This window comes from Pelophylax lessonae (genome assembly GCF_965119305.1).
Source record: "Pelophylax lessonae genome assembly, chromosome: 2".
NCBI lineage: Eukaryota > Metazoa > Chordata > Amphibia > Anura > Ranidae > Pelophylax > Pelophylax lessonae.
In genome coordinates, this window is record NC_138769.1 from 390,452,741 (window position 1) to 390,468,096 (window position 15,356).

The following is a 15,356-nucleotide window of genomic DNA, read 5'->3' on the forward strand; positions in this document are numbered from 1 at the left end:
CGGCTCTAAACAACGGTACCAGAATGATGCCTCTAGCTAGAGGCATCATCCCGGTATAACCACGCAAAGTCAGCTGGCGTACGGATACGTCACTTTGCGGTAAGTGGTTAATGACACCCGTTCCCATGTATGCGAGTAGTGTGACTTGTCATGTGACTTTGGACACACAAAGTCGCATGAAAAGTCACAGCCCATTGATTTCAATTGCACCCATTCCCATCTATGCAACTTTGAAAATCAGTGACTTTGAAAAGGTACCTGCACGACTTTGATGCAACTTTTGATGCGACTTTGATCCAGAGAGTATAAAGTTGGATCAAAGTTGCTTTCTAAATTGCAATAGTGGAAACGTAGACTAAAGCTCTGTTTCCACTAGTGCGACTTGTCATGCGACTTTGGACACACAAAGTCACATGAAAAGTCACAGCACATTGATTTCAATAGCACCCTTTCCCATCTATGCCACTTAGAAAATCAGCGACCTTGAAAAGGTACCTGCACTACTTTGATTCAACTTTTGATGCGACTTTGTTCCAGAGAGTGTAAAGTTGGATCAAAGTTGCACTCTAAAGTCACACTCTAGCCTAGTAGCTATGTTTTCACTAGTGCGACTCTTAAGTTGTGCAATTTAAAGTGTGACTGAGTGCAACTTTGATCCACATTTATACTCTCTGGATCAAAGTCGCATCAAGGTAGTGCAGGCACATTTTCGAAGTCGCTGATTTTCAAAGTGGCATAAATGTGAACGGGGGCCATTGAAATCAATGGGCTGTGACTTGTCATGCGACTTAATGTGTGCAAAGTTGCATGACAAGTGGCACTAGCGAAAATGAAGCCTAAAACTCATTACTCTCATGTAAGGAGCAATAGCAATCGACGTGTATCCTTTTAAACCTTCACAAATGTTCCTTTGTACCTTATTTCTTTCATATATTGTGCCAGTCACATGACCCCCCCTCCCTCTCTCTCTCTCTCTCTCTCTCTCTCTCTCAGGGGAAGCTGCTGGCCTAAACAAGGCTATGAAGACAAGAGGAGGTCATGGTGAAGGATAGAAGGGGTGGGGCTGGGCAGGTCTAGGCATGCATGTCTAAGAAAGACTGACAACCTTTTCAGGAAGTGAAATACAGCTTATCATCTTTTTTTTTTTTTTTTTTTTTTTTTTCAACAAGTTCTTTATTGTAATAAATCGAAGCAAAAACTATACAACTTTGTACAATACACATCTTGAAATTTTAAGGAATGAGTAAACCAAACTAATTTACATATATCAAACAAGGGTTCATATAGAGGAACCTGTACTGCAATTAAAGGAAGCCGAGGAACACAATACAAGTAGACTGATATCTGTCATTTTGTACATACTACTAATAATATGCATTACTAATACGTCCCCTCCCTAGGGAAGGAAAGGAAACAGAGGAAACACAAAGAATGAAAACAAGCAGCTGTACCACTCCCTGAAATTAGAACGATCTCTTATGTGGCTTTATTCAGATGGCATGCACGTCTCTGGGGCCTGAACCCACCTATCCCATATCTTATTATACTTGGATACACTTCCTCTATGGGAGTAGATCAGTTTTTTATAGGGCAAGGTTACATTGATCTCCCGGAGCCAGTCCTGTATAGATGGAGGTGAATCTCTCATCCAGCGGCGGGCCAAACACTTCCTAGCGAGAAACAGTGTCTCATGCAAAAACAGTGTGGTATATTTATCTATATTAATATCAGGGGGTATTCCTAGTAAACAGAATTTCGGAACCAGGGTCAAAGGAGACCCCATGGTATCATGTAGAAATCTAACCACCTGCTCCCAAAAGCCCTGGACCTCGGTACATGTCCAGAGCAAATGGTAAAAGGTGCCACGCTCCACCCTGCACATGGGACACTGGCCAGTAGCCTCGCTACTATAGGTAGCCACCACAGCCGGTGTCAGGTAGGCTCTATGTAGAATATATAATTGAGTCAGGCGATCCGAGAGTTTCGGAGAAACCAATTTGCAGTTATCTAAGGCTTCCCCCCATTCCTTATCCTCAAGCGTCCCGATATCTCCCTCCCATTTAGTCTTGATGGCATACGCCAAGACCGTTGATTCTGGCAAAAGGAGTGCATTATACATATATGAAATAAGTTGTTTAGATTCAAAGCCCATTACCACCTCCAAGACTGGGATTACGGTCAATTCTTGAATAGGACGGGGAAATTGAACTGCAAAAGCGTGCCTAAGCTGCAGGTACCTAAAATACATATGGTTAGGGAGATCGTGTTGCCCTTTTAACTCATCAAAAGATTGGAGTTCACCATTGGTAAGTATATCAACCAAATAGGAAATTCCATAGTGGGCCCACACATGTGCATCCAGAATAGAGGCACACTCACGGAGACTGGTATTATGCCACAGCGGCGTATATGCATGTAGCGAGGGTATATCCAATTTGGTTGACACCACCTCCCATATTCGCCTATACTGATATAACATAGAGGTCTTATCCCCCCGGGTTTCAGCCCCCCGTACGCCCACCAGAATCAAGGATAGGGGTTCAACTAATGCATGGGCCCATGCAGGGGCTAGAAGGGCCAGGAATCTCTCCCTATCAAAACTATGAAGATGAAAGAAGTGGGATAACTGTGATGCCAGGTAATATAAATTAAAATCTGGGAGAGCCATACCACCCAGGTCAACGGGACTCTTAAGCTTCCGCCATGCCAACTTATGTCTACTGGATCCCCAAATAAAGGGCTTAAGTATAGCTTCTATCTGAAGAAAAAACTTAAGGGGAAGGTAAATTGGAGAATGCCACAAAATATACAAAAACTTAGGTAGTAACACCATTTTTACGAGGTTAATCCGGCCGCAAACCCCCAGCGGAAGACGCGCCCATATCTGTGTCTTAGCTTTTAACAATGTAAACAAGGGTTGTATGTTGTTCTGTATATAATCCACTGAAGATTTAGTCACCTGGATCCCTAAATATTTAATACAATTCACTACCTGCAAAGGGAAAAGTGGGTTTACAGGGAAGGGGGAAATATTATCTATGGGGAGAATTTGAGATTTGTCCCAATTGATTTGTAATCCAGAAAATCGGCCAAACTGTTTAATAAGGGAAAGGGCTACCGAGAGAGATGAATCTGGGTCAGCCAGGTACAACAGGGTATCATCTGCATACATACTAATTTTTTCTTCTAATCTTCCCACCCGGAGACCATGTATATCAGAGTGCGACCGGATCGCTATCGCAAGTGGCTCTGCTACCAGCGCATACAAAAGGGGCGAAAGGGGACAACCTTGCCTAGTACCCCTAGTAAGAGAAAACCCCTCCGATGTCCTCCCATTAGCCAGTACTTTAGCCACCGGTGCCTGGTAGAGAATCCGTACCCACCGGATGAAATTGGGGCCAAAGCCATATCCCTCCAGGCATCTCCAGAGAAAACCCCATTCTACTGAGTCAAATGCCCTTGCTGTGTCTAAGGACACCACAACTCTTGAGCCAATGTTGTCATGAGCAGCCTGTAAATTCATAAAGAGACGCCTCAAGTTGAATGAGGTGTTCCTGCCTGGCATAAAACCCGACTGGTCCGCATGAACAAGAGAAAGAATGACCTTACTGAGGCGAATAGACAGGATTTTAGCCAGAATCTTAACGTCAACTTGTAACAAAGAAATTGGGCGATAAGAGGTGGGTTGATGGGGATCTTTACCTGGTTTAGGAATAAGAACAATTAAAGCTTCCCGCATAGTAGGGGGCAGTGTGTAGGATTCAAATGCGCATTCAAACATAGACAACAAGTGTGGCACCAATACCTCAGAGTATGTGGAATAAAATTCTATGGGCATTCCATCTGTTCCCGGGGACTTAGACCTGGGAATTCTAGCCATAGCCTCAATAATCTCTTCCTGCGACAGCGGGGCCTCGAGAAGCTCCAGCTGCTCGACCGACAATTGGGGAAGAACATCCGGGGACATATACAGGGAAATCGGAGAGTCATCGGCCGGGGCTGTAGAAGTGTAAAGGTCGCGGAAAAAATCCCGAAATCGGTCAGCCACTAACCCAGGGTCGGTTACAGGAGGTCCCATTGGAGGATGAAGAGTGATCACTACCGGAGGCCTATCGTTGCAATGTACTAGATAGGCCAAAAGTTTACCCGCCCGTTCTCCATGCTCATACAACTTTTGTTTTTGAAAAAAAAGTGTCCTACGGGCTTTTTCATACTCCAGCTGCTCAACTACCCTTGTCATTAATTTTAATTGATCCGCACCAGTGGGTGTCGGGTCAGCTGTATACGCAGCTTCTGCAGAGGCCAAGGTTCCAATCGCCTCGGTATGCGCCTGAGCAGAAGTTGCTTTAATAGAATTAATGGTGGTCATTAATGTCGATCTAGCATGAAGCTTAAAGGTCTCCCACACTACCAAGGGGGAGGCCGAGCCGACGTTATCGGCAAAAAATTGTTGCCACCTAGCGGCCAAGTCTATCTCCTCAGGGATGAGGGGGAGCCAAAACGGGTTTAATCGCCAGGCTGGCCGAATTCGTTCACTATGAATCCGGAGCGTAACCCAATAGGGACAATGATCTGAAAGACTGCGGGCTGAAAAGCCTGCATCCAAAAGTCTGTTATCATCTTTCAAATAACAGGAAATAGAGTTGTCGGTGAAGAACAGGAAGAAGCTGTTTGTCCAGCTTAGATAACACCTTCACAAGCAGCTAGGCAGAAAATGAATAATATCAAAGATAAAGATATTTAACATACTATTAATAGGAAAAATTTCATTTTTGACTGGAGTTTCCTTTTCAGGAACATGTGTCCCATCCCTCTGTACTCATGGTTATGCTCTTGGTACTGCTTTGTTACAAAATTAAGGCATGCCAGTAGTAGGAGGGGTTAACAATTTTTTTTTTTTTGTTTGCCAGTGTTCAATCCACCTGTAGGAGGCAATATAACCTTAAACTTATTGACTTCCTATATATATCACTTAATGGGCCTCAAAGAAAATATGCTACAGTGGGTACAAAAATCCTATTTTCTTTGTTTGATATTGACAAAACAGGCCTGTTTTTCTGTCGCATTTCCATACATGTACTTTGGTTTCTTACACATTTCTTTTGAACAACTGTTGCCAATTATTATTACCATGAAAACTAAAATAGATGGGCAGAAATTGGTTAAAAATACACAGAAACTTGTCTTGTAATGCTTTGTTTTAGGCTTTGTGTGCTTGGGTGTTTAGTATGTTCCATTTTAGCTTACTCCTTTCACAGCATGATAAAAAGAGATCTCCAAATGCTGCACACACCTTCACATATTTTTTAATCTATGACTTCTATGTCATATAAGTGTATTTAAGTGTATTTAGAATTGTAAAATCTTTTCTTCTATTGTGCACAATCAAGATTTATGCAACTGAATTGTCATTATCTTGTAAATGATTTTTATAGCAGGATACAGATGAGAGCTCAGAGACCACTTATTTTACACCAGAACTTGAATTGTCTGTTGAGAATTCACAAGAAAAGGTAATATCAATGAAAAGCTTTATATAGTCAACCACCCAGATTCCTTTAATTGGATAAAATATTGTTTTTAAACTCCAGCTGTTAACTATATGCTTGTTATGAGCATGAAAATATATTCTATAGTGTATAATGTGACATTGCCTGACTATAGATGAGTAGATATCATCCCAATTAAGACCGGGTATGGGGGGGATATCTGCACATCCTCTGATCACTGGTGGAGTTTGGTATAACTTCTTGGCAGATCAGAAATGTTTGATCATATATTCATATATATATTGTAGGTAATGATTAGGTTTTTAAAGGTTAGTTCCCCTTTAAAAAAAAAAAAAAAAAGTCAGAAGGGATTAAACCCCACTATCAATGCCCAACAACATGCAGAGTCAAAATCGTGAACATTTTACCTACCCCTCTCTGCAGACATCCTGCATTTGAGTGCTAAATTCAAAATATATGCCTGGAGCTACATACTCCCTAATTCATTGTGCCTGCTCATTTTGCGATCATTTAGACATGCTTCTCACCACTACGCAGTGTATAGGCAGTCAGTGGGGAAGTAGAGTCACAGCTCACTCCTCAGTATAAGGTATATGCAGCATCTGCTTGGCACTTACAATAGGATGAATGTGCACCAGGTAAATGCAGCATTTGTAAGCAGCCCTTGAATTTTATTTGTATACTAGATAAAAGGTATTTAGTCTGCAGTACAATTTGCTTACAAAATCTCTTCATGGTGCTTCTCTAGGAGGGCTTGTTTTTAAATGTGTAACCTGATTTGTGACTGCTTTAGCTTGTTTTCAGAATGTTCCTCTTTGTTGCATTGTATTCCTCCCTCCATGTGTTGGTGTACAGTGTTAAAAAAAAAGTGTTTCCAAATATGGAGGAGCGGCGGCCATGTTTCTCTTTCGTTCATTGATGGACACAGCACTCCATAAGGTTATATCCAGGAGTAGGACACTAGGCAGAAAAAAGGCTTTGCAATGCCTATGGGCAGTCCTAGCTGGTATACATCCCCCTCTCTGCTATAGGCCTTCAGTTTTTTCTGCCTAGTCAGACCCTGTCAAGTTTTTCATTTACTGGCATTTTTTCTCCTATTAAACCTGTGAGATCTATAATCAACTGCCGGGCTGGTCGACGGGCTGGATAGCTAGATTCAGTGCCCCCCCGTGTGGCCAGTGAGCATGCACAGACCAGAGCTTCGCATTTGGTCAGCCACGACATAGCCCCACTGGACGGGGGCTTGCCTGTGAGTTAAACGCCTTGCGAGGTCGCATACGACCAGGTCTTGTCCCGAGTCGCAGCGTTCCTTCTGGCTGACAGCCCCCCCCCCCCATTTTGATGGTGAGGAGGTTCTGTCTGGAGTGGTGCCCACCTGGTTCCTGGTATGGTGAGTATGATGTCCCCCCTCTCCCCCTGGATGTGGTTTGGTGTGGACGCAGCTACCCCCCTGGGACGGTCGGACCTGTGGGTTGGCAGGTGAATGGGGATGGTGTGCTGCACCGTACCAGTGGGGGAGGGACAGGTAGACTCTCTCCTGTGTCCCTTGAAGCCTCATTGGCACCGCATGTGGTGCCGCCACATTTTGCCGTGGCCGGCGCAATTGTATTGGGGCCTATGTGATTCTCTATGCCGGGGGGCCATGTTTGTGTTCTCTGCTGTAGGTTGTGGGGTACTCTGCCTTTGGGTACCCCTGTGGTGATACAAGTGCGGTGGGTGAGTCCCCTAGTGGTGCTAGACACTTTTTTGCTGGTGGGTTCCCCTTTTACTCATGGAGTCTCAGGAGCATTTCCCCACGTGTCCCCCTCTCAGAGGCAGCAGGTCCCTCTGGGTCCCAGCCCTCCATTGATGCACTGAGGGCAGTCCTGGAGTCCTTTGTTTCCCGGGTGAAGGTGGCCTTTGGGCGGGGAGCTAGCAGAATATGTCTCCCGCCCTCCCCTGCCTCATCTGTTCCATCAGATGCTTAATCTGGCTCTGCCACTGCAGACGTGGCCCACCCGGCAGGGTTTGTAGCCATGCTCCTTGATCTATCAGATAGTGACAATTATTCCTCCACTCTTGTAGCTATGCATGAGAAGGCACTGGTTGACGCACCGCTTACATCCGTGCAGCAGACATTGAAAATGGAGGATGCAGCTGAAGAGGCTGCGAAGGTGGCCGTCCCTCTTGGCACCCACAAGCCGTCTCAAATGGCAAAGTTGTTCCCTTAGCCCTCCTATTTTGAGAAGTTTTTCTATAAAGATTGGGAGCATCCAACACGTCCCTCTTGCGGCGAGGTACCCCTTTGAAGAGTCACTCCTCAAGAAGTGGACTGTCCCATCAGTGGTGGACCCTCCAGTCTCCAGGTTGAACAAGGCAACCATGATTCCGGTAGAGGAATCTCCGGCTTTTAAGGATCCGGCTTACAGGAAGGCAGAGTCTGTGGCCCCGAATATGTCCACTATTGCTGGTTCGGCACTGAGGCCAGTCCTGGCCATTGCCCTGGTGTTGAAAACACTTACTGAGCGGGCTAAACTTTTTCACCATGGTCTAGGGCAGGGGTGGGGAACCTTTTTTCTGCCAAGGGCCATTTGGGTATTTTTAAAATCATTCAGGGGCCGTACAAAATTATCAACTTAAAAATTAGCCTGTTATATTTGGTCAAAAATGTAATTAACTCACCCCTAATGTGATGGCTGCAACTGCTTCTCTTTGGTGAGATGTGTGATGTTATCTGGTATTGATGATGTTGCTACTCGCAACTGGTTTTCCAGGTTTGCGTCGGTCAGTCTGGAGCGCAGTTGACTTTGTGGTGGTACGTTTTGAAAAGAACTGCTGGCGGGTAATGCTGGTGGTTATAGCTGGCTGGTACTGCTGGTGGGTACAGCTGACTGGTACTGCTGTGGGTACTGCTGGCTCAGGCTGGTACTGCTGGCCTTACTGTGCTGTGGGTACTGCTGGCTGGTACTGCTGGCTAAGGCTGGTACTGCTGGCTCAGGCTGGTACTGCTGGCTTATACTGTGCTGTGGGTACTGCTGGCTCAGGCTGGTACTGCTGTGGGTATTGCTGATTCAGGCTGGTACTGTGCTGTAGGTACTGCCTTGAGTACTGCTGGCTCAGGCTGGTACTGTGCTGTGGGTACTGCTGGCTAGTACTGCTGGCTTATACTGCTGGCTCAGGCTGGTACTGCGGGCTGGTACTGCTGTGGGTACTGCTGGCTGGTATTGCTGTGGGTACTGCTGGCTGGTACTGTGCTGTGGGTACTGCTGGCTAGTACTGTTGTGGGTACTGCTGACTCTGGCTGGTACTGCTGTGGGTACTGCTGGTTCTACTGTGGGTACTGCTGGCTCTGGCTGGTACTGCTGTGGGTATTGCTGTGGGTACTGCTGGCTGGTACTGTGCTGTGGGTACTGCTGGCTGGTACTGTTGTGGGTACTACTGGCTCTGGCTGGTATTGCTGTGGGTACTGCTGGTTCTGCTGTGGGTACTGCTGGTACTGCTGTGGGTATTGCTGGCTGGTATCGCTGTGGGTACTGCTGGCTGGTACTGTGCTGTGGGTACTGCTGGCTGGTACTGTTGTGGGTACTGCTGACTCTGGCTGTTACTGCTGTGGGTACTACTGCCTCTGGCTGGTATTGCTGTGGGTACTGCTGGTTCTGCTGTGGGTACTGCTGGCTCTGGCTGGTACTGCTGTGGGTACTGCTGGCTCTGGCTTATACTGCTGTGAGTACTGCTGGCTCTGGCTGGTACTGCTGTGAGTACTGCTGGCTCTGGCTGGTAATGCTGTGTGTGCTGCTGGCGGGAAATGCTGGCTAGCATCGGCGCCACGATGGAGGAAGAGGCGATGTTTCTTGTATTGGTCACAGGCGAAGTGCATTTGATATCACTCCGCCTGTGACTCCCTCAGACTGTCAGAACAGAGCCGGAACTATACAGGAAGCATTGGCTCCGTTCTGACAGATCAGCTGAGAGACACAGGCTCAGCTGCACGGGGGGCCGGACCAAATTACTTTGAGAGCCGCATACAGCCCCTGGGATGTAGGTTCCCCACCCCTGAACTAAGGGGTTTATTTACTAAAGCTAGAAAGAGCAAAATTAGTCACAATTCTGAAGAGAAACCAATCAGCTTCCAGATTTTTTTGCCAAAGCTTAAACAAGCTGAAGTTATAAGCTGATTGGTTTCTCTGCGGAATTGTGACTCATTTTGCCCTCTCTAGCTTTAGTAAATAATCCCCTAAGTGTCTCTACAGTGCACATAAAAATCATTATAGCTGGTCTCCCTAGTGATTTGGAAATTCTATAATATGAAATAAAGGACTGTGCTAGTTTTAAAAGATAATTCCAATCAAAAACTAACGGTAAACCTGCTCTTTGCCACATTCTAAGACTATTCTATCTAACCCTGTAAAGCAAAAATCACTGTACTTACCTTTTCTGCACTCGATACGGTCCTGTCTCCAGTGACCGAAGTTCGGACCAAAAACGGCTGTGAAATGAATGGGAAGTTACGTCACCCATAGACTTACTATGGGGTTTGCGCTGTTGAGTGCCTCTCCTGCGCCCGCCTCCATGCTGAAGCCGCTGCTGTCAGCTCAGCGTGGGACCAGATTGGATCGGGTGTAGAAAAGGTAAGTACAATGACTTTTGCTTTACTGGTGAAGATAGAATAGTCTTGGAATGTGGCAAAGAGCAGGTTTAGCGTTCATTTTTGTCTAGACTTATCCTTTACGTTGCTGCAGAAGCTGACCGTTCTGGCTGTTTTATCTTGCCATTGAAGCACGTGAATGATATACAGTGTGTTGAACAGGTATTCATCCCTTAGACTTGTCTGCAATTTGCAGTGTTACAACCTGGAATTAAAAGGATTTGCTTGGTATTTTTATAGTTTTCTTTACAACACATTGAAGGTTCGAAATATTTTTAGTGTGACACAGAAATTAATTGAACATCAATACAAGCAGACATTTACTAAATTGACCCCTGATTATGATGATATGATATGATATGATATAATAGAAGACATGATAGATCTACCTTTAGCTGCAGTTACAGCTGGGATTCTACTTAGGTAAGCCTATACCAACTTTGCATATCTGGAACCTGCAATACTTGCCTATTTGTCTTCACAATCTTTTCATTCAAATCTATGAATGGGCCTGACAGCAGTCCGTCTGCATCCAGGGCTGATCACCCACAGGTGGTCGCTGCATTGGAATTACATTTGAGCGAATGTGATTAGCTATGGAATCCAGCAGACTCCCATTACTTTCAGTACTTTGCAGCTAATCGGAAGGAACTGCTGCTGGGGCTCTCATACGTAAACGCTGTTGGTCACAAATTTGAATGTAGCCTTGGCTGTCATAACTTTCGTGCGACTTTGAATCTGACATCCCTGTGTGGCTTCATTGCAGCTTGCATACAACTTCATTAACAGAAGTCAATGCAATCCATGTTGAAGTCACACCAAAAGAAGTGCAGGAACTTTTTTCTAACTCAGAGTGACTTGACTCGCACCAATTAGAACGGTTCTATTGCCATTAATGGGGCACAAATTGTCTGCGACTTTAAACTTTCAAGTTGCATGACAAGCCACGGCAGTGTGAACTGGGGTTTAGTTCTGTTAGATAAAATATGGACTGAAGATGTAGGATGATGGTGACATTTCAAATCTTGTCACAGATTCTGGGTTATTGCTGCTCTTTTAGTATCCAGTGATGTGCTTGGGGTGGACAGGTGAACAGGCTGTGTTGAATAACTGCAGAAATAAAAGGTTAGGTCCCTAGACTGGCTGGACTGTCTGGGGGACTGTGTATATGTCATAATGGAAATAAATACAAATCCTTTGGTCGATACCTGTTTACGTGGAGTTCGGCTTTGATTTTGGATATTTTTTTTTTTTTAACCTATCCCTGACAAGTTCTTCACCAGAACTTTATTTGAGGTTTGTTTTAAACATTCCTTGGTCTCCATAATATCCTTTGTTTAGGTAGGTTCTCTAACAATTCCAGGGACAGGTTTTTTTAAGGTCAAGAATTCATGGACTCCATATGATAAATAATGTTACTTCTGGAGGCAGTTGGTTGCACCAAAGTATTTAAAGGATTTACAGCCAAGGAGGTAATCGTTGTGAAGTCAGGATCTTTTTTGTTTTTTAAATACTTTTTAAAATATATATTTTGCCTCAACATTGTGGAATATATATATATATATATATATATATATATATATATATATATATATATATGTTGTTTTATGTTTATCAGTAACCTAAAACCCCTATAGATCCATTTACATCTCAAGTCGTAGCACTGCCAAATGTGAAAAGTTTTGAAAGCACAGATAGCCAACTAAATGTGAACATTTTCTACTGAGCACTACTGTTTATGCATTTTAGAAAAAGATAAGCACGAACAAATTGTGTTGTCCATTGTGGCATTTTTTTTTTTCTTTTTACAAAATTTGCCACCACATTAAAATTTCACAAACTAAACACTTAAACATAATTATATATCATGCATTTTTTTTTATGTTGTACTTTAGCATTTGAGTGCTGAATCAATTAAAAGCGTGGGAGAAGATACACCAGAACACAGCTCATCAGATCACAGTGGAAGTAGTATACTCACTACAGAAGGTAATAAAATTCTACTTTCTAATCAATGACTTCAGCATTTTGAACATACATGATTTGCTACCTAAAAGCTAGGCAATTCTTTTTGTTAGAATACTGCAGGTGTATTTCCTCTAGATATGTCTTGGTATAACTTTTTTTGTTTTTTTTTTTTACTTTTGGATCTATTTAAAAAGCTTAGGAAAATCCTGGCACTGCAATCACCATCTCATGTGGCAACAATTACCAGGTTTTTTTTTAAAGCTATCTAGTACATTTTGCAGGGGGCAAATGCAAATAAAATATTGGTCAAATCAATGTTGGATGTGAAAAAAATATTGTGGGTCTCCATAATCAATAACTGGATTCACCAGTTTAGTGACAGATGTTAACGACCTCATCTTTAGAACTGTAAAACGTATGGAGAGTGATACAGGACTTGATGTTAGAAAAAGGGGTAACAGGAATAGCAGTGTGCACATTTAGCTTTGGTTCACACTATGAACGGCATGTGAATCGCACAGGAACTGCACAGCATTCCTGTTCAATTCACATGTGATTCAGTGCGGTGTGGTTTGAACCCATTCATTTTTAATGGGCTCAAATATCACCGCATCACACCAAAGTCATGCATGCATCAATTTTGGAACCGTACGGCAAGCTGATCGAATTGTACTTTTGTACTATGCAATCTTGTGCAGACAAACGCACTGTGTTTGCAACCTGCGTTTGGGGTGTCATTAAGATTGCACTGACACCTGCTGCAGATTGCAAAGCACATAGACCTCATTAGTGTGAACTTAAGCACCATACACACGCTACGAATTTTAGCCGACCGATCGTCCGTCTTTTGTCGAGAGTGCGTGTTCATGATGTTGGAATGTGTTCTAGACTGCCAGAATTTTGTCGTCCGAAAAAAGATTACGTATCTACGTACTACGTTATAAAAGAGGAAGTCAGTTTGTGGACGTGACCCTTCTGGGCATCTTTCGCTGATTTCGGTAACATTTGTTTGGTAAACGACATTTCACTATAATCCGAGAAATCGTTCGATGACCAAATATAATGACCAATGATACTACTCTTGCTATTGTTGGGCTGGGAGTAATTGCTCTAAGCCGAGTTCTTGGCAAGAAAAAGCAAAAGAGGACCTCCTGGTCCAAAAATTGGTTTCTCAAACTTGAGCAATTTTCCCACATGTCCTTGCCGCGGGAGCTACAAGAAAATAATCCTGATGACTTCAGGAATTATCTGAGGATGACGGATCCCTGTTTTAACCGTCTTCTCGCCTTGGTGTCCCCCTATATTCGTAAACAGGATACATGTATGCGGGTTGCAATTACTCCTGAGCAAAGGCTAATTGCAACATTGAGGTATCTTGCAACAGTGAGCAGGATCTCAAGTTTACCACAGGTATCTCCCCCCAAGCTCTTGGAGTCATCATCCCTGAGACGTGCTATGCTATTATTAAAGTGTTGCAGAAGGACTATATCAAGGTATGTTTATTGTTTTTCAATTACATTCTATGTGTTTTTCATGTCATCATAATTTTGTTTATTTTTGATGTACATCAAATTACATATTTCATTATTTTGTAATTGCCCTCTGGCCTCATGCACATTGTTCTAATGCTCTTTTTTGCTTTAAGCATTTTTACAATTAACCAGTAACCACCCCAGAATTCTCTCCTATGTGTCCATCAACGCATAGCCTGTTGACAGTATTTTTTATGTCTCATTTTCTGACGTTCCCAGAATCCATTCTTTTTTGTGTATGTTTATTTTCTATAAAATTAGGAGTAGGATAAACTAAAACACGAAAGAACCCCACTCAGCCAGCGCTCAAAGGAAACAAAACAAATGGTCCTACTGCCAATAAAATTTAAAGAGGACCGTGAGCTGCTGCTATAAAAACACTAAAATGGTAAAAAGGTGTATTCAAAAGGTGATTGTAAAGATACACATAACCACCCTAAATAATACACTAGCAGCGCTGGTATATCATGAACATATACAAATCAAAATAAATATTATAATATCATGAATATAAAAGCAGAGGTAAAGAGTCTTTGATGTTGATAATATCAATGTAGAAGAGTTCATGCATACAGTCCAATAAAAACAGGGTAAGGATCCAAGGATAAAAATATAATCAGATCATCCACAATAGTGCATCCAACTAGCAGAAAGCCTCCACCTCACCGCTGTGCACGCCTTATGGTAATAGACTTACCAGAGGCCACTTAATTATAAGCCTGTATTGCTCAAAAAGGGGATGACCATATCTTCAAAGCACTGGAACCGTGGACCGGACACTCTCACTTCAGTTTTTTATTTGTTAACAAAGTTTGAAATATCCAATACATTTCGTTCTACTTCATGATTGTGTCCCACTTGTTGTTTATTCTTCAAAAAAAATTACAGTTTTATATCTTTATGTTTAAAGCCTGAAATGTGGCAAAAGGTCGCAAAGTCCAAGGGGGCAGAATACTTTCGCAAGGCACTGTATGTCAAGTATCTTGATTCATATTTTTATCATACAATTTAATATGCAAAATATGAAATTGCCAAGCTCAGGGGCATTGCTAGGTGGCCAAAAGACCAGGGGCTTCAGCCCCCAAGGTAAATTAGATAACCCCTCTCACATTGTAAAGTAGGTCCCGCCCAAGGTCCACCCAATGGCTCCTTACATTGGTGATCAGTGGGCAGAATGCCCCCATACATTGTTGGCGTTTTCTTAATTAAACCATTCATGCAATACAAACTTAGTTCCACCTGTTATGTTGTGTTAATTTATGACATCCTTCTCACTGACCACCAATGTAAGGAGATGTCAGTCTTATGTGAAAAGCGCTCAGTGTAGAGATATAAGTGTTATATATACTGTAGGTAATCTAAAGGTAAATGAACAAACAAAGCTGCGGTTCACTATATATATAACACTGATCACTATATATATAACACTGAGTGCTAGTACCCATAACACTGACATTTCGAATACGAGTGCTATTCCTTAAATATAACATTGATATGTGTAGACTGAGTGCCACTCAGTCTACAGATATCATTGTGCACTCAGTGTACTAGTGAATCACTTGTTAGATGGGCACTGGGCAAGAAGGAACACTCATTCTGCCAGCATGGTAATTATACACACAAAATAAACTGCTGAAATTACCTAAAACTATGTGAACAGGGCAGCCATCATAGATTTTGAGACTCCTTACACAGCTTTCTTTATGCCCCCCCCCCCCCCCG

General features: G+C 43.1%; 1 protein-coding gene across 1 annotated transcript in view; it reads left to right on the forward strand.

The window, feature by feature from the left end:
- The window catches only part of TEX14 (testis expressed 14, intercellular bridge forming factor), a gene marked incomplete at both ends in the record, with an annotated part of 675,561 nt that overhangs the window by 514,347 nt on the left and 145,858 nt on the right, over positions 1-15,356 (forward strand). The window contains 2 exons of the mRNA XM_082248092.1: positions 5,436-5,513; positions 12,030-12,123. Of these exons, the coding sequence (XP_082104218.1) occupies positions 5,436-5,513; positions 12,030-12,123 (172 nt within the window). The remainder of the gene's footprint in view (positions 1-5,435; positions 5,514-12,029; positions 12,124-15,356) is intronic.